The following is a 26,258-nucleotide window of genomic DNA, read 5'->3' as shown; positions in this document are numbered from 1 at the left end:
TGGGAGGGAATGAGGGCAGGATCCCGTGGGCTGAGCTCAGGGATCCCCAGCTCATCCTTGGATGGGAATCCCGGGATTTGGGCTCTCCGGGGAATCCTTGCACCCCGGAGCTCCCAATCCACCAAAAACTGGGAAAGGCAGAATTCCCGCTCCAGGTGAGGATGGAAAATCTCATCTGGGAATATTTTTTAATCCCGTTTTATGCAAAGTTTGGGTCTCCCAAAGGCTCCGCTCGACTCATCCCTTTCAAAAAACCCGGGAAAACCTCGCATCCCATGAAAGAAACGATGGAAAAATTCCAGGATCCATCCTCCCCCACCCCGATCCCGGGAAAAAGGGAACAGACACCGGGAATTTTTAAAATACCGTATTTTTAATCCTTAAAAAATACCAGGAAAAGTATTTCCCGAACCTCATCCCGCGTCCGGAACCATCCGCTTCCCTCTTCTCCATAAAATTAATATTAGCATAAATAATTCCGCTATGCCGAGGGCGTATTCCCGCCCTCAAAATTCCATGATTTCCATGGCACCAGCTATGTACAGGTATGATACAGGTGGGCTCCCCCGAACTGCTCTGCTGGGACAAAACTCATCAAACTGCTTTGCTAATTAATTTTTTTAAAAAGATTTTCAATTAAAAAAATTATTTAAATTAAAAAAAAAAAAAAAATTAAACATTATTTTGAAATGTGTAAAAAAAAATTTATTATTAAAAATTTAAATTTTTAAAAAAAGTGTTTAAAAATTTAAAGAAAAAATTGAAAAATGATTAAAACATTTTAAAAGATTTTTTTATTAATTAAAAATTTAAATTTAAAAAAGCATTAAAAAATTTAAAGAAAAGATTGAAAAATGATTAAAAAATTTAAAAAGATTTTTTATTAATTTTTAAAAATTTAAACAAAAAATTATTTAAAAATTTAAAGAAAAAATTGAAAAATGATTAAAAAATTTAAAAAGATTTTTTTATTAATTATTTAAAAATTTAAATTTAAAAAATTATTTAAAATTTTAAAAAATTGAAAAATGATTTAAAAATTTAAAAATATCTTTTTATTAATTATTAAAAATTTAAATTTAAAAAAATATTTAAAAATTTAAAGAAAAAATTGAAAAATTATTAAAAATTTTTAAAAGATTTTTTATTAATTATTTAAAAATTATTTTTTAAAAAAATTAAGAATTAAAAGAAAAAATTGAAAAATTATTTTTAAAAAATTTAAAATTTATTAATTATTAAAAATTCTAATTTTTTTTTTAAAAAAAATAATTTAAAAATTTAATTTTTTTTTCCCCATGATTTTTATTATTTTATTTTTCTTTTTCCTCCTTTCCTTTCCATTTCCAGAAGAATTATGTACAGCTGGAGATTTGGCGTTTAAGGTGCTTGAAATCACGAGATTTTTCGTTCAGTGCATTCAGACTAATTAACGCCTCCGCTTAATTACTCCGCTTAACGAAGGGGCAGTTTGAGAGCCGTGGCCAGCAGAGCCGGGGATTGCCGCGGGAAGGAGCAATCCATGGGGGTTTTTTTGGGATATTATCATTAAATTTTAAGGAGTTTTCCAGCCCCGCATCAGGGACCCCTCACGTCGGTGTCCCCTCGTCCCCGCTGCTGCCACCCTGGAGAAATCCCGCTTGGAAGCAGCTCCCAGGAGAATTTTTTGGGAATTTTCGGTTGGTTTGAGGGGTTTTTTTTATGGAATCCCAATTGGAAGCATCCCCCAGGCGAATTTTTAGGAGTTTTCAGTTGGTTTGAGTGTTTTTTAAATGGAATTCCAGTTGGAAGCATCTCCAAGGAGATTTTTTGGGAATGTTTGGTTGGTTTGAGGGGGTTTTTATGGAATCCCGCTTGGAAGCATCTCCCAGGATAATTTTTTGGGAATTTTTGGTTGCTTTGAGGGTTTTTTTTACGGAATCCCAATTCGAAGCATCTCCCAGGAGATTTTTTTGGGAATTTTTGGTTGATTTGAGGTGTTTTTTATGGAATCCCAGTTGGAAGCATCTCCAAGGAGATTTTTTTGGGAATGTTTGGTTGTTTTGAGGGGTTTTTTATGGAATCCCAGCTGGAAGCTCCTCCAAGGAGATTTTTTTGGGGAATGTTTGGTTGCTTTGAGTGTTTTTTTTATAGAATTCCAGTTGGAAGCTCCTCCCAGGAGATTTTTTTTTGGGGAATTTCAGTTGGTTTGAGGGGTTTTTTTATGGCTTTTAAGTGCTGTCCCACAAGGGGCGTCCTCTCCTCCTGCTGCAAAGCCGAGCTCAGCCCCCAAATCCCTGGGGATCCCGGGAATCTCGGGAGCTGGGCGGGGGCTCCTGGCCCCGGCAGAGTCACTCCATCCCTTGGGAATTCTGCTCCCGCTCCGCCGCTCGCCGGCGGCTCCCGCTCTTGAAGAACCCGAGCTGTGGGAAAAGGAGAAACAAAATCCCGCCGTTATTCCGGGAGCTCTGGATGGGAAATCAGCTGGAAGTTGGTCCTGGATGTCGTTTATACAGGAAAAAAAGGGGTTTTGGAGGAGATTTTGGGATTCTTGGTGGCTCCGAGGAGCGGCGGACACGGATCCAGAGGGTTCCTCACGCCTGGGGATCTCCAGAATTCCCCCAAAATGCGCGGCCTGAGCGCTGCTCACCTTCCAGAGCGCCAGGACGAGCAGGGCCAGGAGCAGGAGACCTCCCAGGGTGCTCCCGAGGATGATCCAGATGGGAATCTGCCATTCCTCAGGCTTGGAGATCTCAAACGTGATCTGCAGGAGAGAAAGCGCTGAGGATTCCAGGCAGGAACGGCGGGAGAAGGGGAGAGCGGGAATGCCGAGCACCCCTTCCTTCCTTCGGGAATGCTGCGCCGAGGATCCGGCTCGCTTTTCCCGGAAATCCGGAGATTCCAGAGCTCGGCTCTGAGCGAGCTCCTCCACACCTGTGTCCCTCCATCCACAGGGATTTTCCCAGCGGGATCAGGGTGTGGCAGTCTCGCAGTTTTCAAAGAAAACCCCCGGGTTCATTGGATTCTGGTTTCTCGTGTTTGTTGCAGGATCCTTACAAAACTTGGCAGGTCTATCCAGACTGCACAACCTTAAATCACCACAGCCTGGCTCATCTCATTCTGATGATACAAAATGTCCCTGAACCACGCCATCTTTTCACCTTTATACTGACTTTTATCCTATTAACTACAGACACGTGAATTGTTATTATATCTCAACAAATAAGTTTTCTATATCTACTCACGTAATTAAAAGTGTGTCTAACTCTAAACCAATCATTCTTTGTGCTTCTAAAAACTGCAGAAGCATGGAGAAGAAGGGAGAAGAAGGATTAAAAGCTACACCTTTTTTCCTCCATCTTTACTCCACGTGTGGAACCCTCTTAAAATCTATACTTTCACCTCTGTGTTAAAAGAAACATTTTTCTACTTTCTGTTTAATTTCTTACAAACTCTGGCTTGCTCAGGGATATTTGGAAGCCTTTTTATCAGTATTATATATGATTGATGTATTTTTTAAAGAATTATATAGACAGAGAAATGTCCCTGCATTTCTAGACTCCTACACCAAAATTCTGGGATGAATCCGTGTCCCGGGGCTCACCTGGCGGCTGGGATCCTCCTCCCGGAAAACCACGGGGCTCTGGAAGCGCCGCTGGAGCGCGGCGTTGGTGGTGAGCTTCAGTGCCTTGAACTTCAGCTGCACGGAGAGGGCTGGGATCAGCTCATCCCACGTGGAACAGGAGCCCCCATTCCCAACGGGATCCATCCCCACGGATCAACCGATCCAGAGGGATTCCCTTTGGGAGAGGAGGATGCAGGAACAGGAGCCCCCATTCCCAACGAGATCCATCCCCACGGATCAACCGATCCAGAGGGATTCCCTTTGGGAGAGGAGGATGCAGGAACAGGAGCCCCCATTCCCAACGGGATCCATCCCCACGGATCAACCGATCCAGAGGGATTCCCTTTGGGAGAGGAGGATGCGGGAACAGGAGCCCCCATTCCCAGCGGGATCCATCCCATCCCCACGGATCAACCAATCCAGAGGGATTCTGTTTGGGAGAGGAGGATGCAGGAACAGGAACCCCCATTCCCAACGGGATCCATCCCCATGGATCAACCGATCCAGAGGGATTCCATTTGGGAGAGGAGGAAGCAGGAACAGGAGCCCCTGTTCCCAGCGGGATCCATCCCCACGGATCAACCAATCCAGAGGGATTCCATTTGGGAGAGGAGGATGCGGGGCAGGCAAGGAGCGGGGCGGAATGATGGCAAAAAGGAGGTTTTAGGTTAATTAAATCTGCATGAATTAATTAATGATGGAATGAAATAATCCACGGCGAGGAGCTGTGGGTGCACAGTCCCATAGGGGGAGAGGCCGTGGGAGCGAAAATCACCCCGTGCACTCCTGGGCTTCCCTGGGGATGGGAAAAATCCCAAACTTTTGGGGTGTAAATGTTCTTTTTGGGGGATTTTTCCCGGGAATCCACGTTTTCTCTGGAGCACTCACTGCTTTCAGAGACTTCAGCCAGAGATTTCCACGCAAGTGCAAGTTCAGCTCCTCGTTGGGGGCCAGTTTCACCTCGCAGTCGATGGAAACCACGTCCGAGTTGCTGTGGTTCTGCAAAAGGAAATGTGGGATCGTGGCTGGAAAAGGAGGGAAAATCCCACCGGGATTCATCCCTGGCAAGCACCGAGGGAGGGAAATCCCCCGTCTCCGTCCTCCTGTGTGGCCAAATCCTCACAGTCTTCAAATTTCCTCCCCCTTTTTCACCCCGAGCTTCCCAGTCCCACTGGGTTTTGTGCTGTTCTTTCCCTCCCAGTTTTCACTTGGGAAAAAAACGATCCCGATCTCTGTGAGCTGGAAAATCCCTTCCCTCCCCGCAAATCCCGAGTGTCGACGGGATTTATTTGGCTGAGAGGAAAAAGGGATCGACCAAAGGGCTTAAAAATCTCCTGAAAATTCCAACATCTGGAGTTTTTATCCGTGGGCCATCCCTGTTCCGGGTTTTTCCCTGTTTTTGGGGTATCCTGGGGGCGGGATCAGCCCCGTGGAGGTACCAGGTGTGGGGTGCGGGACAGGTCCTCCTCCGCCGGGGTTCTCCGGTAGTCGGTGGTGTTCCCCCAGATGTGGCAGGTGGTGTTTTCCTGTGGGAGAAGCCGATGGAATTCCAGCATGGACACGGGGATCGGGGTAGTGGCTTCCCTGTGCTCGCATCCCGATGGAATTGGGGGTCCTCAGAACCCCCCAGGATTTGCTGGAGCTGGGATTGAGTTTGGCTCGCTGTGGGATGTGGCTGGAGGGCTGGAATTCCATCCTAAACTGGGCTGGAATTCCATCCTAAACCGGGCTGGAATCCCATCCTAAACCAGGCTGGAAACCCATCCTAAATGAAGCTGGAATTCCATCCTAAATGAAGCTGGAATCCCATCCTAAACCAGGCTGGAATCCCATCCTAAACCGGGCTGGAATCCCATCCTAAACCAGGCTGGAATCCCATCCTAAACCGGGCTGGAATCCCACCCTAAATCAGGCTGGAATCCCATCCTAAATGAAGCTGGAATTCCATCCTAAACCGGGCTGGAATTCCATCCTAAACTGGGCTGGAATCCCATCCTAAATGAAGCTGGAATCCCATCCTAAACCAGGCTGGAAACCCATCCTAAATGAAGCTGGAATCCCACCCTAAACCAGGCTGGAATTCCATCTTAAACCAGGCTGGAATCCCATCCTAAATGAAGCTGGAATCCCATCCTAAACCGGGCTGGAATCCCATCTTAAACCAGGCTGGAATCCCATCCTAAACTGGGCTGGAATCCCATCCTAAACTGGGATGGAATCCCACCCTAAATCAGGCTGGAATCCCATCCTAAACCAGGCTGGAATCCCACCCTAAACCAGGCTGGAATCCCACCCTAAACCAGGCTGGAATCCCACCCTAAACCAGGCTGGAATCCCACCCTAAACCGGGCTGGAATCCCACCCTAAACCAGGCTGGAATCCCATCCTAAACCAGGCTGGAAACCCATCCTAAACCGGGCTGGAATCCCATCCTAAATGAAGCTGGAATCCCACCCTAAACCAGGCTGGAATTCCATCTTAAACCGGGCTGGAATCCCACCCTAAACCAGGCTGGAATCCCACCCTAAACCGGGATCCTGTCCTACCTGATCCGCCCGGAATTCCGTGGGCAGCAGGAGCCGGTTGCCCGCCCGGGTGGCCACGGGCACGGTGATCTTCAGGGTCAAGCCTTGCACCGGGAAGAATCCCAGGTTCTGCAGCTGCCGGGGAAGAGCGCAGGGACGTGTCGGGATCGCGGGATGGGGATCTCCCGGGGCAGATCCCAAATCCAGGAGATCCCAGGGATGCGATTCCTGCTCACCGTGAAGGTGCAGTGGAAGGGGGGCCCCATGGGGTTGGATGGATCCAGGGAATTGTTGGATCTGATCTCAAAATAGTCCAGGCTCGATGTCCTGTGGGACAAGTGGCAACAGAGGGATTTGTAGGATTTTCCCCTTTCTTTGTAGGATTTTCCCTTTTTTTATAGGATTTTCCCTTTTTTTATAGTATTTCCCCTTTTTTTATAGTATTTTCCCTTTTTTTATAGGATTTTTCCCTTTTATTTTTTTGCAGAGTTTCCCCTTTTTTTTGTAGGATTCCCCCTTTCTTTGCAATATTTTCCCTTTCTTTATAGGATTTTCCCTTTTTTTTGGTAGGATTTTCCCTTTCTTTATAGGATTTTCCCTTTCTTTGCAGGATTTTCCCTTTCTTTGCAATATTTTCCCATTCTTTGTAGGATTTTCCCTTTCTTTATAGGATTTTCCCTTTCTTTGTAGGATTTTCCCCTTTCTTTGCAATATTTTCCCTTTCTTTATAGGATTTTCCCTTTTCCTTGTAGGATTTTCCCTTTCTTTGTAAGATTTTCCCTTTCTTTTCAATATTTTCCCATTCTTTGCAATATTTTCCCATTCTTGGTAGGATTTTCCCTTTCTTTGCAGGATTTTTTCCCCTCTTTCGAGCAGCAGAGCCATCGCAGGCCCTGGCTGAGGTTTGGATGTCACAGGAGGTAAATCAATCCCTGCTCTGCAGCTGGAGAGGCGGGAAAAGCGCCAGGAATATCCTGTGGGAACCCATTCGGGAGCACCTGCCATGGCCCCAAACCCCCACATTCCTTAAAATCCTCTCCCTCCTTTTTCACTCCAAAATTCCCAAATTCCATATTTTTTTGTGGTTTTTTTTCCCCTCCAACTTTTCCCTTTGTTCCAAACCAGAGAATCCCCTCACTCCCCATAAATCCTAAATATTAAAGGAATTTTATCCGTGGTGTCTGAGGGGGGAAAAAAAATATAAAATGACTGAAGGGCTGAAAAATCCCCTAAAAATTCCAGCAAGCAGCGCCAGGGAATGTGCTCTGGGATCCCTGATTTTCCCATCAGCAGCTTCCTAAATTATCTCTGCCTTCATCCCTGGCTTTTCCAGACTTGAATTCCCAATGATTCCGTGCTCATCCCGCAGCTGAGCTCCCCTCCCATGGTTTTGTGGGATGGCTGCTGGCCCAGACACCGGAACACCTGCTATGGCCATTATTCCCTCCAAGAATTCCCTTTTTTTTTTCCCATAAAAACTCACCCTCACACCTCTTCAACAAAATTTATACCTTTAAAACATCGGGAGAATCCAGCTCCTCACGGCTCGGGAATTTTATACCAAGCCCTCACTTCGTGGCTCCTGTTTTTTCCATAAATCCCCCAAATCCTCGGTTTGGAGGCCCAAGGGGGTTTTTCCCAATCCCTGAATTCCTGGGAATGGTTTCCCATCCCAAATCCCTCACCTGGTGAAGAGCAGGTCGGCCTCGTACTTGAGCTGGAGGTTGAGGTGGGCGACGTTGTCCTCCTTGGTGTTTTCCTTCTCCTCGCTGTCACTGCAACGGCAGCAGCGCCCGGGGCTCAGCCAGGAGACAAATCCCAACGGGAATTCTGGGGTTGGTTTTTTTTGGGAATGCCAAAAAAAACCCCTTTTTTTCCTTTTTTTTTTTGCTTTTTAGTCCAAAGCGGGATTTTATTCCTGGGATTTTTATGAAGGTTTTGGAGGAGGTGGCGCTCCTGGGAAAAGCGGGGCAGGGAATTCTCTGCTCTGATAATTGGGGATTTTTTTTTAAAATAATTAATTAATTAGCATTAACAATTTATTAAATTAATTAAATTATTTATCAAAAATTTAATAAATATTAGGCTGATTTAATTTTGCCTTTCTTTGTAGGGTTTTCCCCTTTCTTTGTAGGATTTTCCCTTTCTTTGCAGGATTTTCCCCTTTCTTTGTAGGATTTTCCCCTTTCCTTACAAGATTTTCCCTTTCTTTGTAGGATTTTCCCCATTCCTTATAGGATTTCCCCTTTCTTGCTGGGTTTTCCCCTTTCTTTGTAGGATTTTTCCCTTTGTAGGATTTTCCCCTTTCTTTTTAGGATTTCTCCTTTCTTTGCAGGATTTTCCCCTTTGTAGGATTTTCCCCTTTCCCTATAGGATTTTCCCTTTCTTTTCAGGATTTTCCTGCATTTCCCTTTGGGAAATCCTGGCCTGTGCAGGAATGGGGAGGAAGGAGAACTTCGCAAAATTATTAGGAGATATTTTTCCCAGGAAATATTTGCAGTGGCAGCTTCCTCAGGCACGGAAAAATCATGGATGTAAATCCCCAGATAAACAAAAATATCCAGGTTTGGGATAACCCACAGCAACGGCGTCTCCATGGGGTTTTTCCATGGAAAACCTCTGGCTCTGGAGGAAGGGAAGCATCCCGGGGTGCCCGGAGAAGCTGTGGCTGCCGCGGGATCCCTGGAAGTGTCCGAGGTTGGACACCCTGGGATCGGATGTGGGAAGGGTGGGACCGGCTGGGCTTTTTTTCCAGCCCAAAGCATTCCATGATTCCCTGATTCCAGAGGGAGAAAGCATCCCCAGACCTGCTGGCCACCATGTAGAGCTCCATGCTCTGCAGGAACACCAACTTGCTGAACTCAAAATCCAGGCGGAAAGCGACCTGCGGAGAAGGGGGAAAACATCGGGGAAAACATCGAGAAAAGCATCCCAGGGAATAAAATCCCGAGTGCTGACCCTGCGGGAGACGCAATTCCCGATCCCACCGGGACCGAGCAGAGCCTCTCCAGGCAGGGAGGATTGGCAGGAATTCTCCCATCCCCTGCCACGGGAGCGGCTCCCTTTGGAATCAGATCCCTCCGGAGGCCCGGGATCGGCGGGAAGGGGAGGCAGCCGGAGAGAGCCAGCAGCAATAAAACGGGATAAATGATAAATGTCACATCTGCCGTGACCTCAAACCGTCTGGGCCGGCACAGCTGACTGGAATATTAAAGCTCCCGCGGCTCCGGAGCCAAAATTCCGTTTATTTCCAGCCTGTCTTTGTCTTGGCAGGAGCGGCGCTACCTGACGGCCCAGGGATGCATTCCCGGCCCCGTCGGTCATGGGGAGCCGGCTCCTCCTGCAGCCACAGGCATCCCACGGGGTTTTTGGGAGCCTGAAAGCCGAGCCTGGTGCCCGAGGCTCATCCATCATAATCAAGGGAAGGTTTCAGGCGGATACGGGAGACGGGGAGATTTTATCTCCAGGCCTGGCTTGTGTTGGTCCCTTTTCCTGCGGGCGGCAGGTGGGATTCCGTGCGGATCCTGAGTGGATCTCCACGCTATTCCTTTCCCAATTTAACCCTGAATTTAACGTTTCCCAAAGATTTACAGCTTATAAAAACAATCAGCTGGGCTGATCCCCACCCAGGAGGGCTTGGACTGGCTCCAAACGGGATCCAGAGGGGCCTCAGAGCAAGGAGAACCCCCCAGGCCTTGAAAATCCATCATCAGCATGGAAAAATTTCAGATGGATGCAGGAGCTGGGTAGATTTTCTCTCCAGATCTTGCTTGTGTTGGTCTGTGGAATTCCCCACGGATCCTGAGAGGCTGCAGCTCCCTGCTTTTCCTTCCCCCACTTTATCCCTGGATTTGATTTGTTTCCCGAGGGTTTATGGATTATAAAAATGGTTCTCACCGGATTTGGGCTGATCCCAAATACCAGGAACAGCGTTTTGGAGGATGGCACCACCCAGGGGGGCTTGGGCTGACTCCAAACGGGCAAGGAAAACCCCCCAGGCAGGGAAGGAGCCTCATCCTGCAGGGAATGAGCTCAGGGAAGTTCTCATCCGTGGTTTGAAGCCAACATTAAATTTTTCCAAAGGATTGGAGGCAAATTCCGTCACCTGGAGGAGCTGGGCTGGATTTTGGGCCACCAGGGCAGGATCCCAACCATCCTACGATGGTTTTTCCCAACCATCCCATTCCCTAGGATTCCTTTCAAACTCCAGAAGGGAAGAACCCAAAAGTTGATCTTTAAAATCCCGTTCAGGGCTGCCCAGATGTGCCAGATGTGACCTCAGAATGTCCACGGAAGTCGGGAATGTCCTACCTTGGCCTTGGCTCGGAAGAAGGGGTAGCTGACGTTGCACACCCTCCTGCTGGGGTGGCGGTCGTCACCGGCGCAGTCGATGTTGATGTCGGTGTCGTCCTGAAACGGGACACGGAGAGTCCGGGACACCGGGAATGAGCCCCGGGAGCCGGCGCTTCGGGAAACTGGGAATGGCTGAGGGGCTCAAAGTGGGCCTTGGCTTTGGGGGAACAACCAACCAATCAATGGCCAGACAATGGCCAGACAATGGCCAATCAATGACCAACAAATGGCCAATCAATGGCCAACGAATGACCAATCAATGACCAACTAATGACCAATCAATGACCAACTAATGACCAATCAATGGCCATTGGCCAATCAATAACCAATCTATGGCCAACTAATGACCAATCAATAGCCAACTAATGACCAATCAATGACTAACTAATGACCAATCAATGACCAACTAATGACCAATCAATGGCCATTGGCCAATCAATGACCAATCTATGGCCAACTAATGACCAATCAATAGCCAACTAATGACCAATCAATGACCAATCAATGGCCAATTAATGACCAGCCAATGACCAATCAATGGCCAGCTAATGACCAATCAATGGCCAGCCAATGGTCAATCAATGGCCAATCAATGACCAATCTGTGGCAAACTAATGACCAATCAATGGCCAACTAATGGCCAGCCAATGATCAATCTATGGCCAATCAATGGTCAGCCAACCAAAAACCAACCAGCCAATGACCAACGAACCAATCGACAACCAACAACTGAAACCAACCAACAACTGAAACCAACCAACAACTGAAACCAACCAACAACTGAAACCAACAACAACTGAAACCAACAACCAAAACCAACCAACAACCAAAACCAACAACCGAAACCAACAACAACCGAAACCAACAACCAAAACCAATAACAACCGAAACCAACAACCGAAACCAACCAACAACCGAAACCAACAACCGAAACCAACAACAACCAAAACCAACCAACAACCAAAACCAACCAACAACCGAAACCAACAACCGAAACCAACAACCGAAACCAACCAACAACTGAAACCAACAACAACCGAAACCAACAACCGAAACCAACCAACAACTGAAACCAACCAACAACCGAAACCAACAACCAAAACCAACCAACAACTGAAACCAACAACCGAAACCAACAACTGAAACCAACCAACAACCAAAACCAACCAACAACCGAAACCAACAACCAAAACCAAACAACAACCGAAACCAACAACCAAAACCAACCAACAACCGAAACCAACAACCAAAACCAACCAACAACCAAAACCAACCAACCACAAGATGCTCCTTTGTAGGGAGGGACAGCCAGGAGCCCGTTATCCGCGACTCCTCCATGAGCAGCTGTAAATATTCCCTGCAGCCGCTGCTTTCTGTTCCCCACCATCCCAGGGATTTTCCCTGCTCCCCTCACTTTGTTCAGAATAATCTCCAAAAAATGCATTTTTCTTCTTTTGTGGGCAGCCAGCCCCACAATTTTCCCTTGGCACGGCTCGGAGAAAAACAACGGAGCCGGGATCTGCGGGCTGGGATGAAGTCATGGGGGGGTGAGGGAAGGCTCAGCAGCATCAGCACATTCCCAAACCTCGCTGGGAGCAGGGAGGAGTCGCTCCAGGATGGACTGGGTGGGGGAGTGACATTTCTGGGACACTTGGGGATGATCCAGGGAAGGCCACGGAGAGGTGGCATCGCCCGGCTCGCCGCTGAGCTGTGGCCACATGCCCATGATCAGCTCCTGCTTCCAGGAGTTATTTCTCAGCTGCAAAAATTCACTCCTGACGGGAACTTGGCCGTGCTCAGGGAATATTTTTAAACAACTGCAGGAGAAAAATAGAGGGAAATCATTTCCTCTGTGTTTGACCTTCGCTCGGGGCTCTTAAAACTCAAACCTTTTTTGTATTTCCAAAACAAAGAGCTGGAAGCGCTGCGAAACGGAGCCCATAAACAGCTCGGATTTATGAGGGATGGAGACGGATTTGGGCTCTGCTTTAGGCTGCAGCTTTCCCATCCAGCCGGGATCAGCAGCACCTCTGGAAAATCCCGGCTCTCCCGCTCTGGGAGCTCACCTTGGGGATCAAGCTGGCGAACTGCAGGTTCCTGGAGAAGGAGATGTTGAGGACGGTGCTGTAGGCGTTTTCCCCGCGGTTTTCCAGCGTGGCTTCCACAGCCACCCTTCTCCTGCTGCTCTCGATGATGAAGACGGAGGCGTCGAAGGAGAGGCTGAAGGCCGAGCAGTCGCCCCTCCGCAGCGCCCTCCGGCAGAATTCCCTGCAAGAAGGGGAATTCCCGGGATTTTACCGGCGTGGATGGTGCGTGGAAATCCCTGCTCTCCCTCTGCCCTGCTGTGCTGAGAGAGGAATTACGGATTCCTCCCGTCGTCCCTAATTTGGGGCTTTTTGGCCATCGCTGCGACGCTTTCTCAGACGTTATTGGGAATTGTTAGGAATGCTCGGGACAGCTGGGATGTAGGGAAAAAGCAGATCCCGTGCCAGCAGCAAAGGTGGCTCCAAGCCTCGTCCAACCTGGCCTTGGACACTTCCACACTCTGGGAATTCCATCCCAGCCCCTCCCCACCCTCCCAGGGAACAATCCCTTCCCAATATCCCACCCATCCCTCCTTCATTCCCTGTGTCCTGTCCCTCCATCCCTTATCCCAAATCTCCAGCTCTCCTGGAGCCCCTTCAGGCCCTGCAAGGGGCTCTGAGCTCTCCCTGGATCCTTCCCTTCTCCAGGGGAACATTCCCAGCTCTCCCTGGATCCTTCCCTTCTCCAGGGGAACATTCCCAGCTCTCCCTGGATCCTTCCCTTCTCCAGGGGAACATTCCCAGCTCTCCCTGGATCCTTCCCTTCTCCAGGTGAACATTCCCAGCTCTCCCAGCCCAGTTTCAGAGGGGCTTCAGCGGCTCCTGTGGATTCAGGGATAACCTTTAATAGCTCTTTAACCACGGAGCTGCAGCGTGGAATTTTTTCCATGAGTCAAGCCCGTAATTGCCAGGTGGGTCATGCCAGCCTTGCAGTTAATTCCCTGTTATTTCCTGATTTGTATCCCTGGAACTCATCACCATGGCACCAAATTCCCCGAAAAACCACGGATTCCTTCCAGACAGGGAGCGGGGAGAGGCTCAGAAGCTCCAAGGGGCGCCTCATGGAGGGCTGGGATGAACCTGGTGGTGATGCTGGATGAAGGAATCCATCCAGCCCGAATTTACGGAATGAGGATCGGGGCGGGAGTTTGGAGCCTGCCCCCAGCTGGTGACACTCCTGGAGGATGCTCCGGGTCCCCAACTCACGTGGCACTGGGAATGTCACTCCTGGCATCCAGCACCAGATCTGGGACACAGTGCTCGTCCTCATTGCAGCCGTTCCAGAAGGGGACCTGAGGGGACAACGAGAGCAGCGCGGTGACAATGGCCCCGGAGAGAAATCTGCCCTGGTGCCCTGGGAGGTGGCACCTGGGAGGAGGAACTTTGGGAGGAGGAACTTTAGGAGGTGTCACCTGGGACGTGACACTTGGGGAGGTGGAACTTTAGGAGGTGGCACTTTGGGATGTGGCACCTGGGAGGAGGAACTTTGGGAGGAGGAACTTTGGGAGGAGGAACTTGGGAGGTGCCACCTGGGATGTGACACTTTAGGAGGTGGCACCAGGGAGGTGGCACCTGGAAGGTGGAACTTTAGGAGGTGGAACTTTGGGAGGTGGTATTTGGGAGGAGGAACTTCAGGAGGAACTTTAGGAGGTGTCACCAGGGAGGTGTCACCAGGGAGGTGTCACCAGGGAGGTGTCACTGGGGAGGTGTCACCAGGGAGGTGGCAGCTGCTACCTACAGAGACCCTGAGCGAGGTGGGCCACCCATCCTCCAGCATGGGGCCGTGCTCGGTGTGCTCCAGCTCGTAGTCGATGGAGAACATCACCGGCTTCACGTAATCCGCCGTGTCCTGTGGCACAAGGAGAAGGTCAGAGAGGAGCCCAGGACACCTCAGGTGTCCCTCCAAGGCCCCAGATCTGTCCTGTGGCACAAGGAGAAGGTCAGAGAGGAGCCCAGGACACCTCAGGTGTCCCTCCAAGGCCCCAGATCTGTCCTGCAGTCCCCAGCCAGGGCTGGGATGTAACTACAAAACACATCCCATGCTCCAAGGTTGCTCCGAGCTTCATCCAACCTGGATTTGGACATTTCCAGGGGCCAGCCATGGCTCCTCTGGGAATTCCATCCCAGCCAGGAATTCCCTGCCGGAATCCCAGCTAACCCTGCCCTCTGGAAGCCCCCAGGAGCTCCTCCTGTGCCGGGGTGCAGAGGGATGCTCTGAAGGGAGATGGTTTTTGGGCTAAATCACCAGCTCCAGCTCCAGCTCCAGCCTCAAATTTCCCAAAAGTTCACGGCAGTTCAGGCCGGGGCTTGGGGCCGGGCCAGTCTGGCAGCTGGAGCCTGCCTGGCTTCCATGAGATTCTCCTCATTCCCTGGGAATGTTTGGCTTTGGCCAGGTTTGTGCATCAGCCGTTCCCTGCGAGCGAGGGGTCCACCAGCTCCGAACCCCGGGCTGGGACAGGGGGACACCGCCAGGGCCTGGCGTGGGGATGCTCCATCCCCATGGGAAAAAAACCCAGGAATTTTGGAGCAGGAAGCTGGGATGAGGAGCTCCCCGAGGACACGGAGCTCGTGGAAGCTGCGGTGATGTCACCGCTTGGGGAGCCGGCAGCTGTCGCGTGCTGGAAGCTCCATCCCTGACTGCATCAAACCAGCGGGGAGGAATCCAGGGGGATGGAGGAATCCAGGGGGATGGAGGAATTGAGGGGGATGGAGGAATCCAGGGGGATGGAGGAATTGAGGGGGATGGAGGAATCCAGGGAGATGGAGGAATCCAGGGGGATGGAGGAATCCAGGGGGATGGAGGAATGCAGGGACATGGAGGAATCGAGGGAGATGGAGGAATGCAGGGAGATGGAGGAATCCAGGGGGATGGAGGAATCCAGGGGGATGGAGGAATCCAGGGGGATGGATGAATTGAGGGGGATGGATGAATCCAGGGGGATGGAGGAATCCAGGGGGATGGAGGAATGCAGGGAGATGGAGGAATCCAGCGGGATGAAGGAATTGAGGGGGATGGAGGAATCCAGGGGGATGGATGAATGCAGGGGGATGGAGGAATTGAGGGGGATGGAGGATTCCAGGGAGATGGAGGAATCCAGGGGGATGGAGGAATCGAGGGAGATGGAGGAATGCAGGGAGAAGAGGGAATCCAGGGGGATGGAGGAATTGAGGGGGATGAAGGAATCCAGAGGGATGGAGGAATGCAGGGACATGGAGGAATCCAGGGAGATGGAGGAATCCAGGGGGATGGAGGAATTGAGGGGGATGAAGGAATTGAGGGGGATGGAGGAATCCAGGGGGATGGAGGAATCCAGGGAGATGGAAGAATCCAGGGAGATGGAGGAATGGAGGGGGATGGAGGCTTCCAGGGGGATGGAGGAATCCAGCGGGATGGATGAATCCAAAGGGATGAAGGAATCCAGGGGGATGCAGGACTCCAGGGGAAAGAGGAGGCTCATTCCCAGCCTCCTTCCACACTCACCAGGACGTGGAAGGGGAGGCTGTGGCAGCGCTCCAGCCCCGCCGGCAGCTCCAGCGCCCTCGGCGCCGCCCGCTCGGCGCCGTCGTCCAGGTGGGCCCGGGGCGAGTAGCGGCGCTCGTCGACGGTGGCGTTGTACCTGAGCCCTGCAAGGACACGGCCAGCTCACCCCAAACCCCGGGCAAGGAGCAGGAAATCCAGGGAAACCCCCGGCAGCTCCGGGAAAAATGAGGAGTTTTAGGAACGGATTATTGCGAGGGGCCGTGTGAAATCTGCGTGGGCGTGGGATTCTTTGCCTGTCAATATTAATTATTATTATTAATTAATTAATGCCCCGTGCTGCTCTGGAGGAATCAGAGCCCACCCCTCACCTGGATGATTTTTTGAGAGATTTCTCTTCCTGTGCTGCTGTTGGAGAGAAGCTGGAGATTCCCAGCCAAGCAGGGATTTTGGAGAGCCTCGGACTGGTTTGGGTTGGGAAGGACCTTAAATCCCATCCCATTCCAGAGGCAGGGATTCCTCCCACTGTCCCAGGCTGCTCCAGCCTGGCCTTGGACATTCCAGGGATCCAGGGGCAGCCACAGCTGCTCTGGAATTCCATCCCAGCCCCTCCCCACCCTCCCAGGGAACAATTCCCAATATCCCATCCATCCCCCTTCAGCTTAAAGCCACTCCGTGTGTCCTGTCCCTTCATCCCTTGTCCCAAATCCCTCTCCTGTAGCCCCTTCAGGCCTGGGAAGGGCTCTGAGGATTCCCTGGATTTTTCCCTTTTCCTGGCTGGACACTCTCAGCTCTCCCAGCCTGGCTTCAGAGCAGAGGGGCCGAATCTTCCACGTGGAAATGAAGATAAAATCAAATAAACAAAGAAATCCCACTCTGATTTTATCCCACAGGGAGAGCAGCAGGGAGAAAAACCCTGGATTTGTCAGCACAAAACAAAACTCTCGCTCGGGGCCATGGGAGTTTTTCCTTTGGCTTTGGATCCTGTTTTTCCTTTGGATCCTGTTTTTCCTTTGGATCCTGTTTTTCCTTTGGATCCCGTTTTCCCTTGGACGGTGTTTGCCGCTATCGCTGCCTCCCGGGAATCCGCCGGGGGGACTCGGGGTCACGGCACCGTCCAAGGGTTCAACGGGAGAGCCGGCCAGCTCCGCGGATTCCCTGGGATATTGCGGAAAACGCACATCTGGCCGGCAGATGTGTCCCAGACGGATGATCCCGGGATGGAGGAGCCCTGCGGAACGCGGGCTGGGCGCTCCCGTCCCGCCGTGGCGACATTCCCGTCACACGGAGCGCAGAATGGCGAATCCCAGGAGAGCCCAGCCCAGGGAACAGGTGAGGGATGAGGTGGGACTTCGCCTCGGAAGCGCCAGATGGACGCGTGAGCTCCTCCAAGCTTAGTTTGGGTGGTTCCCATCCCAAAAATTGGGGCAGGAACGGGAATTCCGTCCTTACCCACGCTGGCGGTCTGGAAGTGAGCGGAGAGGAAGAGGGCGGTAAAGCAGACGAAGGCTCTCATGCACGTGGCCTCCTTCCCGTTGCGCTTGCAGTCCTTGGTGAAGATGTTGATCTTGGAGGGCTCGAAGCGGAGGCTGGCGTTGATCCGGACCACGCTGCGGGACCTGGGGACAGGGATGGGACATCCTGGAGTCTCCCACAGATCCAGGTTTGCCTTTTTCCCTCTTTCTCCTTCTTTTTCCCTCCTTTTCCCACCTTTTCCCTCCTTTTCCCTCCTTTTTCCCTTCTTTTTCCTTCTTTTCCCCTCCTTTTATCTTCTTTTCCCTCCTTTTCCCTCCTTTTCCTTATTTTTCCTATTTTTCCCTCTTTTTCTCTCCTTTTCCCACCTTTTTTCCTCCTTTTCCATCCTTTTCCCTCTTTTTCCTTCTTTTCTCCTCTTTTCCCTCCTTTTCCCTCCTTTTTCCCTTATTTTTCCTTCCTTTCCCCTCCTTTTATCTTCTTTTCCCTCTTTTTCCCTCTTTTCCCTATTTTTCCCTCCTTTTCCCTCCTTTTCCATCTTTTTCCTTCTTTTCCCCTCCTCTTCCCTTCTTTTTCCCTTCTTTTTCCTTCTTTTCCCCTCCTTTTATCTTCTTTTCCCTCTTTTTCCTATTTTTCCCTCTTTTTTTCCCTCTTTTTTCCCTCCTTTTCACTCTTTTTCCCTCTTTTTCCCTCTTCTTCCTTTTTTTCCTCTCCTTTTCCCTCATTTCCCCTCTTTTTCCTTCTTTTCCCCTCTTATCCCCTCTTTTTCCTCCTTTTCTCCTCCTTTTCCCTCTTTTTCCTATTTTCCCCTCTTTTCCCCTCTTTTTCCCTCTTGTTTTTGGTCTTTTGGGAATCCCACAGGGCCTCTCCAAGGTGACCCACCTCATCCAGGCACAGCCACCCTCCATCCCCTCTCCCTTGAGCATTAATTAACATTTGAAATATTGCTCTAATTAAATCCGACCGGAAGGATCCTGGGAAAATTAATTTGGGATTTGTGGAGAGCCCATGGGTGAAACTCAACGGAAAACCAACCCTGGCACCTCCTCAGGGGATTGAGATCCCCCGGCCGCGTTGGACAGGGGTGGGTTATTCGGGAAAGATTCCGTGGATTATCGCTGGGATGGGTTTTTCCCGGGGTAACCTGGGCGGGATTTGGGCAGGGGGATATCGGGAGAGGGTCGGCGGCTCACCAGAGCAGCACGGCGTTGCCCAGCGAGCCCACGGCCAGGTCCACCAGCCCGTCCTCGTTGAGATCCAGCTGCCCGTGGATGCTGCAGCCGAAGTAGCTCAGCCCCGGGGCCAGCTGGGCGGCCGCGATCCGCTGGAAGGGAACGGGAAGGATCCAGGCTGGATCCCGGCGGGAGCGTCCCCGCCTGCCCAGGGATCGCCAGGCTGGCTCCGCTGGAAATTCCCCCTTCCAAGAAGGAATTCCCAGGGAATGGAGGCAAATTCCCTTTGGAGATTTCTACTGGATTTAGCAGCAGAATTAATATTAATAATTAATAATAAATAATTAATAAATAAATAATAATAAATAATTAATTAATAAATAAATAATATTAATTTAATTTTAATTAATTTAACATTAAAATTTAACATTTTGTTCTAAATGTATTTCGTATTTACCAAGAGTATTTAATATTTATCAAAAGTGTAATAAATAACTTTTAAGAAACAATGTATTTATAATTAAGGATAATTAATAAATTTATATTAACATAGTAATAGTATTGATATAATTATAATAAATAATATAGTGTGTAATTAATATAATAACACGTAATATATTATGTTGTATATATATTTCTATTATATAATTATACCATATGATAACATAAATATAAATATAAATATAAATATGTAAATGTAAATATAAATATAGATCTATAAATATAGATATAAATATAAATATAGATATAAATATAAATATAGATATAAATATATATAGATATAGATATAAATATAAATATAAATATAAATATAAATATAAATATAAATATAAATATAAATATAAATATAAATATAAATATAAATATAAATATAAATATAAATGTAAATATAAATGTAAATGTAAATAAATAAATTAATATATTTATTTATATTCTATATATTACATATATTATATAATTACATATATTACTATTATATCATTATTATATATAATTAAGAAAATAATTCTAATTAATAAATTAATTAGAATTAATAAATCTATAGCAATCCCTCGCAACAAACTCTAAACGTCGCTTTCAATTCCAAGCTTTTTTTTCCCCCAGCCATTCCATGGGATAATTTAGGTTGATTTATCCCGCTCCGTTAAAACCGGCACCAACAACATTCCTTCCCGCGAATATCCAAAATATCCAAAATATCCCAGGGTATTTTCCATGAGAAACGAGGAAGAGGAAGCGCGGGGAAGCCCCACCTGCTTGTAGTTCCTGAGGATGTTCTCCTGGAATCCCAGGAAAACGTAAATGGCTCCCTGGTGCTCGTCCTCCAGAGGGGCCCCCACCACCAGGTCGTTGTAGGAGTCCTGGTTGAGGTCGGGAACGGCGGCGATGCAGGAGCCGAAACGGGAATTCTGGTAACTCTGGAGATCCCCCAGCGCCCCGCTGGGAACGAAGAGGTTCTGCCGGAGGGGGAAAAGGCGGGAGAACAATTCCCAAAGGGTCGGCAGCCAGGCTGGGAGGAGGAGGAGGGAGTCTCCAGCTGGGATTGGGTAAGGAAGGAGGGTTTTTCCTTCCTAATTCCTACTGTGGAACTCTTTCCTAATTCCAACTGGGAGAATTCCTTTCTAATTCCAACTGTGGAACTTCTTCCTAATTCCAACTGTGGAACTTCTTCCTAATTCCAACTGTGGGAATTCCTTCCTAATTCCAACTGTGGGAATTCCTTCCTAATTCCAACTGTGGAACTCCTTTCTAATTCCAACTGGGAGAATTCCTTTCTAATTCCAACTGTGGAACTTCTTCCTAATTCCAACTGGGAGAGCTCCTTCCTAATTACAACTGGGAGAATTCCTTCCTAATTCCAACTGTGGAACTCCTTCCTAATTCCAAATGGGATAATTCCTTCCTAATTCCAACTGGGAGAATTCCTTCCTAATTCCAACTGTGGAATTCCTTCCTAATTCCAAGTGTGGAACTCCTTCCTAATTCCAACTGGGATAATTCCTTCCTAATTTCAACTGTGGAAACTCTTTCCTAATTCCAGCTGTGGGAATTCCTTCCTAGTTCAAACTGTGGAATTCCTTCCTAATTCCAACTGTGGAAACTCCTTCCTAATTCCAAATGGGATAATTCCTTCCTAATTCCAGCTGTGGGAATTCCTCACCCAGGACAGCCTCCACAGGGAAGCGCCGGGCAGGAGCTTTGGGCTCTCCGTGGCGGGAGCGAGTTTGGAGGAGGCCACGGAGCTGGAGATGGTTTCTCCAGAGGGGACGCCCCCATTCCCACACAACAAATCTCCCATCCCAAACCCGCCCGGGAGCCGGGAATGCCGGACCCCCAGAGGGTCCGTGACCGGCGGGACAGCGTCGGGAGGTCCCCGTGGTGTCCCCACTCACCCCCCGCCGGGTGTACACGTAGACCTTGCCCCTCTCGCGGCCCTCGCTGAAGAACATGGGCGCTCCCACCAGCAGGACGTCGGTGACGCCGTCGCCGTTGGCGTCCAGGGAATTGATCTCGCTGCCGTAGTAGGAGCCGATCTGGAGGAGACGGAATGCCGCTGGAACGCCGCCGGAACGCCACCGGAACGCCGCCGTCATTCCCTGCCATCCGCAGGGACGCCCCAACCCCGGCGGGCGCGGCCACGACCGGCACATCCGAGCCGTTCCCGTTGGGAAAACCCAAGGAGAGGGTGGATTTTTTTTGCCAGGGGTAAAATTCCCGTCCGGAATTACCTGCTCTCCCTTGAGGGCCTGGTGGATGGTGAGGTTCCTGTTGCTGTGCATGGTGAACAGGATGACTTTGCCGGTGTGGTTGAAGCGCGGCGCTCCCGCCACGTAAATCCGCTCGTGCTTGGTGGAGACGACGGAGGAGACGGTGTAACCTGGAAAAGGGATGGACACAGAGTGAGAATCCCGGGAATTCCCTGCCTGCTCCCGGGATCTGCTTTCCTTCAGCCCCCGGCTGCTGACACGGCTCTGGCCGCTTCCCAAAAAGAGGAGCTCAAAAAAATCTGGATTTTTCCAAGGATAGAATCACCCAGATGGACGCTCCGGTGCTGCCGGAGCCGCGCCGGGAGTTTTGGCGCTGCCCGATTTGCGCTTCCTGTGCAAATCCTTCTTTTATCCGGGATGAATCCAATTCCTACAATTCCTGGACTTGTGAGTGTTTGATTCCACGGCTCAAATCCAGCTGGACAAACACCCGCGAGGTGCCGGGCCTCGGGAAGTCGCAGCTCCCGCTGCTCCGCTCCTCTGGGAACACCGGGCAGGAAAAGCTTTGCCAGAGCTTGATGTCAACATTCCCAATCCAATAAAATCCATGAATCCAATCAAACCGTTCCTCCTCGTGGGAACAGCCCTGCCTGAGCCGGTGACCCTGAGCAATCCCATTTTCCCACTGGGATCACCCCCTGCGGCGCTTCCACGCCTGCAGACGGGATTTTGTGGGAATATAAAGCTGCCAAATCCCGGTTTTCGGCCCCGAGTCCAGGTTCCTGAACCTTCAGGCTCGGGTTTAAATTCCACTCAAATCCTCGGGAGTGGAACAGGCTGCCCAGAGAAACCTGGGATAAGGGAAGGTGGAATGGGATGAGCTCCAAGTTCCTGTCCAACCCGAATCATTCCAGGATTCTGTGGAGCTCAAAGTCTGGCCAGCCGTGAAACTGAACCCCTGGGATCGCATCCAGTTGAATTTTAAGTCTCTCCAGGGATTTCCAGACCCCTTTCCCTGCTCACCAGCCTTACCTGGGGTCCCTCTTTCCCTAAAAACACCTCTCCTGGAGGGATATTCCCAACCCAAACCCCAGCCCGGAGCTCCCCCGGCTGCTCCTCAGCAGCATTCCTCAACATTCCCGGATTCCTCCCTCCGGGCAGCGGGAAAGAGAGCTCAGGGATTCCCCTGGGACACCCACAGCTCCGGGGGGACGCTCTGCTGTCACCCCACGGATCAGCCATTCCCAGGGAAGAGCCTTGGGGTGCCGATCCCACCGAATCCCGCCTCCCTCCGAGGAGAGGCCGCGTTTCCCGATCCAGGCCGAGGTTTTTTATTCCAGAGCTCCAGCGGCTGCACATGGAATGGATTAACCCAGCAGGTATTTCCTGCCCAGGCATGAAATTCCATCGGCGCTTTGAAAGCGTTCCAAGGAAAGCTGCGGGTGAAGCCGCTGGCTCGGCTGCTCCTGGATTTCAATCCCGTCTGTGCCCCGCTCCGGGCTGGGAGCCGGGCTCTTCCCGGCCGTGGATGCTCCTGTGCTGCATCCCACCAGTCTCCCATGGATAAAATCCTTATTTTTAAGGATTGCTTCCTATTTTTAAGGATAAAATCCCGAATTCTTCCCCCACCTAAGTAGGCTCCGTGGTTTTTCAGCTCCTCCGGGAATTCCTGCAGGTAGGATTCCCGCAGAGGAATGACCTTCCCGCTGCTGGTTTCCTTCAGGACGGCTCCATTCCAGTCGTAGGCTCCCACTGCTCCCAGCAGGATCCCGTCCTGTGGGAAAACCGGAGGGATTTGGTGGGATTCCATCCCTCTGACCCCACACGGACCAGGAAACCGTTCTTCCCAAAACACCTGGAATGCTGGAGGGCTTTAAAAACGCTGGAATGCCGCTTCCACCCTATTCCTGGTTTTCCAATGTGTTTTTTCTCCCCAGGAAATTTCCAAACACTTTTTTCCATGGATATCCCAGTCCTTCCCAAGGGGTCACGGCATCGGGAAGAGCTGCTGCAGATCCTAAGGAATGCTCAGGTCTCCCAGCTCCTCCTTTTCCCATGGGATAATCCAGCAGCATTTCCTTATCCTCACGTTAATGATTTAACCCCATAATTAATAATAATTTGTCCCAAATCCCCATCTCCCAACTGGAGCAGGGGGTGATAAACAGGACAAGGCAGGAGCAAAACAGAATTCCCACATTTCCTCTCTTACTTCCACGACGTGGGATGAAAATCCAGTCTGGGACATTTCCAGTCCGAAGGAGATCTCGTTCTTGTTGGTTCCTTAAAAAAAAAAAAATGGGAATTTGTGTTTCACGGAGAGTTTTGCTTTCCTGGAGGGGCTGGGCCCTGATCCCATCCCATTCCAGCCCTTCCCTATCCCAGGCTGCTCCAAGCCCTGTCCAGCCTGGCCTTGGACATTCCAGGGATCCAGGAGCAGCCACAGCTGCTCTGGGAATTCCATCCCAGCCAGGAATTTCTTCCCAAAATCCCATCCAGTCCTGCCCTCTGGCACTGGAAGCCATTCCCTGTGTCCTGTCCCTCCATCCCTTATCCCAAATCCCTCTCCAGCTCTCCTGGAGCCCCTTCAGGCCCTGCAAGGGGCTCTGAGCTCTCCCTGGATCCTTCCCTTCTCCAGGGGAACATTCCCAGCTCTCCCTGGATCCTTCCCTTCTCCAGGGGAACATTCCCAGCTCTCCCTGGATCCTTCCCTTCTCCAGGGGAACATTCCCAGCTCTCCCTGGATCCTTCCTTTCTCCAGGGGAACATTCCCAGCTCTCCCAGCCCGGCTCCAGAGGGGCTCCACCCCTGGAACAGCTCCGGGGCCTCCTCTGGAATTGCTCCAGCAGCTCCAGGTCCCAGTGATGATCCCATTTCTCCCCAAATCCCCCAATCCCACATCCTCGTGCCGTTGGGAGGTCTGGGAGCTCTGCTGGGGTCCAGATCTGCCCTTGCAGAGCTGCAAGATCACCCAAAACCGGCGATTCCGAGGTTTTTCCCAATTCCAACTGTGGGAATTCTTCACCCAGGACAACTTCCACAGGGAAGCACCAAGGCTGGACAGAGAAAGTGGGAAACTCATGGGGAGTTTGGGAGCTGGTCTGAGCCCAAATCCCCAAAATTCAAACTCTTTCATTCCCCCTCCGTCTCCTGTTCCAATCGTTCATTCCAGGCTGCATTTTTCCTCGGAAATTCGGATAAATTTAGTTTGGGAGAGCGACAAAACTGTCACAAGAGCTGACATTTAAGACAGAAATATTTCCTGATATTTCATTTCAGCCAATAAAGCCGAAATCCCGACGTTATCCCCAGAATCTCCCCGTGTCTGGCGCCCCGGGAAGCTCCTGTTTGTATCCCTGGATTTTGATGGATGAGGCCCAAATTCCCCCCATTCCTCAAATTCCCAAATCTCCGGGCTTTTCTATAAAAAGGAAAATCAAAGCCACCACAATTCCGGCGGCCGGAATGCGGCGTATCCTTCGGAAAAATCACCTCTATCCGAGCCCCAAACATTCCCCTCCATCTCAAGACACCCCAAGCAGGATTTTTCCCCCGGATTTTGCGGAACCGCGTCCAAATCCGGGGGGAAAAAAAGGATGGGCGGCGGATTGGGATGAGCCAGGAGCATCCCTGACCTTCCAGGCTGAAAATCCTTTCTCCCAGAGCATCCACGATGTCCTTGAGCGCCGCCTCGTCGGTGACGTTGAAGAAGTGTTTGTCGTCGGGGTCGCTGGCGATGAATTTGATCTCGTTCAGAAAGGCCTCGGGGTTGATCCCTCTCCTGTTGTAATAACCCAGAACCTGGGCGGGAATGAAAGGCCAGACTTTCATGGGATTCGAATTCCCAGATTTTTGGTTTGGATCTTAGAGGTGATCCCGTTGTTTGGATCCGTCCCGGCTGGCTCCGAGCCTCGTCCAACCTGGCCTTGGGCACTTCCAGGGATGGAGGCAGCAGCTCCTCTGGGTTTTCCCAGGATGGATAAACCCATCCCGGGTGTCCACGTGGGAGAAGCCCCATCCTGGGATCTGACACGGCTTTGTGGGAACAGAGGAGCTGCTGCAGCTCCTCCAGGACATTCCTCATGGAATTTGGGATCCTGCCTGTCCCTGGTCCCGGCTCCTGCTCCAGCAGCTGAATCCCGAGCTGAGCATCCCAAAAGCAGCACCAGCCACAGGAGCTCTTGGAATGTTCCAGGAGCTCTTGGAATGCTCCAGGAGCAGTTGGGATGGACAGGAGCCCTTGGAATGTTCCAGGAGCAGTAGGGATGGACAGGAACCCTTGGAATGTTCCAGGAGCTCTTGGAATTCTCCAGGAGCAGTGGGGATGGACAGGAGCTCTTGGAATGCTCCAGGAGCAGTTGGGATGGACAGGAACCCTTGGAATACTCCAGGAGGAGTAGGGATGGGCTGTCCTGGTGCTTTGGGATTCCTGGAGCACCACATGAACCTCTTGGAATGCTCCAGGAGCTCTTGGAATGTTCCAGGAGCAGTTGAGATGGACAGGAACCCTTGGAATGCTCTAGGACCTCTTGGGATGTTCCAGGAGGCTTTGGAATTCTCCAGGGACCCTTGGAATGCCCCAGAAACCCTTGGAATGCCCCAGGAGGCCTTGGAATTCTCCAGAAGCAGCTAGGATGGACAGGAACCCTTGGAATGCTCCAGGAACCCTTGGAATTCTCCAGGAGCAGCTGGGATGGACAGGAACCCTTGGAATGCCCCAGGAACTCTTGGAATGCCCCAGGAGCAGTTGGAATGCCCCAGGAGCAGTTGGGATGGACAGGAGCCCTTGGAATGCTCCAGGAACCCTTGGAATGCTCCAGGAGCAGTTGGGATGGGCTCTCCTGGTGCTTTGGGATTCCTG

General features: G+C 50.5%; 1 protein-coding gene across 1 annotated transcript in view; it reads right to left on the bottom strand.

Moving 5' to 3' along the window:
* Nucleotides 1-1,329: 1,329 nt before the first annotated feature.
* Nucleotides 1,330-26,258, bottom strand: part of ITGA11 (integrin subunit alpha 11) — a 35,631-nt gene continuing 10,702 nt past the window's right edge. The window contains exons 9-30 of the mRNA XM_058847252.1: nucleotides 25,033-25,198; nucleotides 23,610-23,680; nucleotides 23,027-23,171; nucleotides 21,419-21,567; nucleotides 21,083-21,223; nucleotides 19,943-20,146; nucleotides 18,711-18,841; nucleotides 17,497-17,663; nucleotides 16,048-16,190; nucleotides 14,305-14,415; nucleotides 13,773-13,858; nucleotides 12,549-12,750; nucleotides 10,441-10,539; nucleotides 8,937-9,013; nucleotides 7,815-7,904; nucleotides 6,366-6,456; nucleotides 6,151-6,264; nucleotides 5,044-5,130; nucleotides 4,493-4,603; nucleotides 3,584-3,679; nucleotides 2,630-2,743; nucleotides 1,330-2,402 (exon numbers count right to left, since the gene is read on the bottom strand). Of these exons, the coding sequence (XP_058703235.1) occupies nucleotides 2,331-2,402; nucleotides 2,630-2,743; nucleotides 3,584-3,679; nucleotides 4,493-4,603; nucleotides 5,044-5,130; nucleotides 6,151-6,264; nucleotides 6,366-6,456; nucleotides 7,815-7,904; nucleotides 8,937-9,013; nucleotides 10,441-10,539; nucleotides 12,549-12,750; nucleotides 13,773-13,858; nucleotides 14,305-14,415; nucleotides 16,048-16,190; nucleotides 17,497-17,663; nucleotides 18,711-18,841; nucleotides 19,943-20,146; nucleotides 21,083-21,223; nucleotides 21,419-21,567; nucleotides 23,027-23,171; nucleotides 23,610-23,680; nucleotides 25,033-25,198 (2,667 nt within the window). The 3' untranslated portion in view covers nucleotides 1,330-2,330. The remainder of the gene's footprint in view (nucleotides 2,403-2,629; nucleotides 2,744-3,583; nucleotides 3,680-4,492; nucleotides 4,604-5,043; nucleotides 5,131-6,150; nucleotides 6,265-6,365; nucleotides 6,457-7,814; nucleotides 7,905-8,936; nucleotides 9,014-10,440; nucleotides 10,540-12,548; nucleotides 12,751-13,772; nucleotides 13,859-14,304; nucleotides 14,416-16,047; nucleotides 16,191-17,496; nucleotides 17,664-18,710; nucleotides 18,842-19,942; nucleotides 20,147-21,082; nucleotides 21,224-21,418; nucleotides 21,568-23,026; nucleotides 23,172-23,609; nucleotides 23,681-25,032; nucleotides 25,199-26,258) is intronic.

The sequence above is a fragment of the Poecile atricapillus genome, chromosome 11 (assembly GCF_030490865.1).
Source record: "Poecile atricapillus isolate bPoeAtr1 chromosome 11, bPoeAtr1.hap1, whole genome shotgun sequence".
Lineage (NCBI taxonomy): Eukaryota > Metazoa > Chordata > Aves > Passeriformes > Paridae > Poecile > Poecile atricapillus.
Note: the sequence above shows the minus strand (reverse complement) of the source record. Positions and strands in the feature narration are given on the sequence as shown.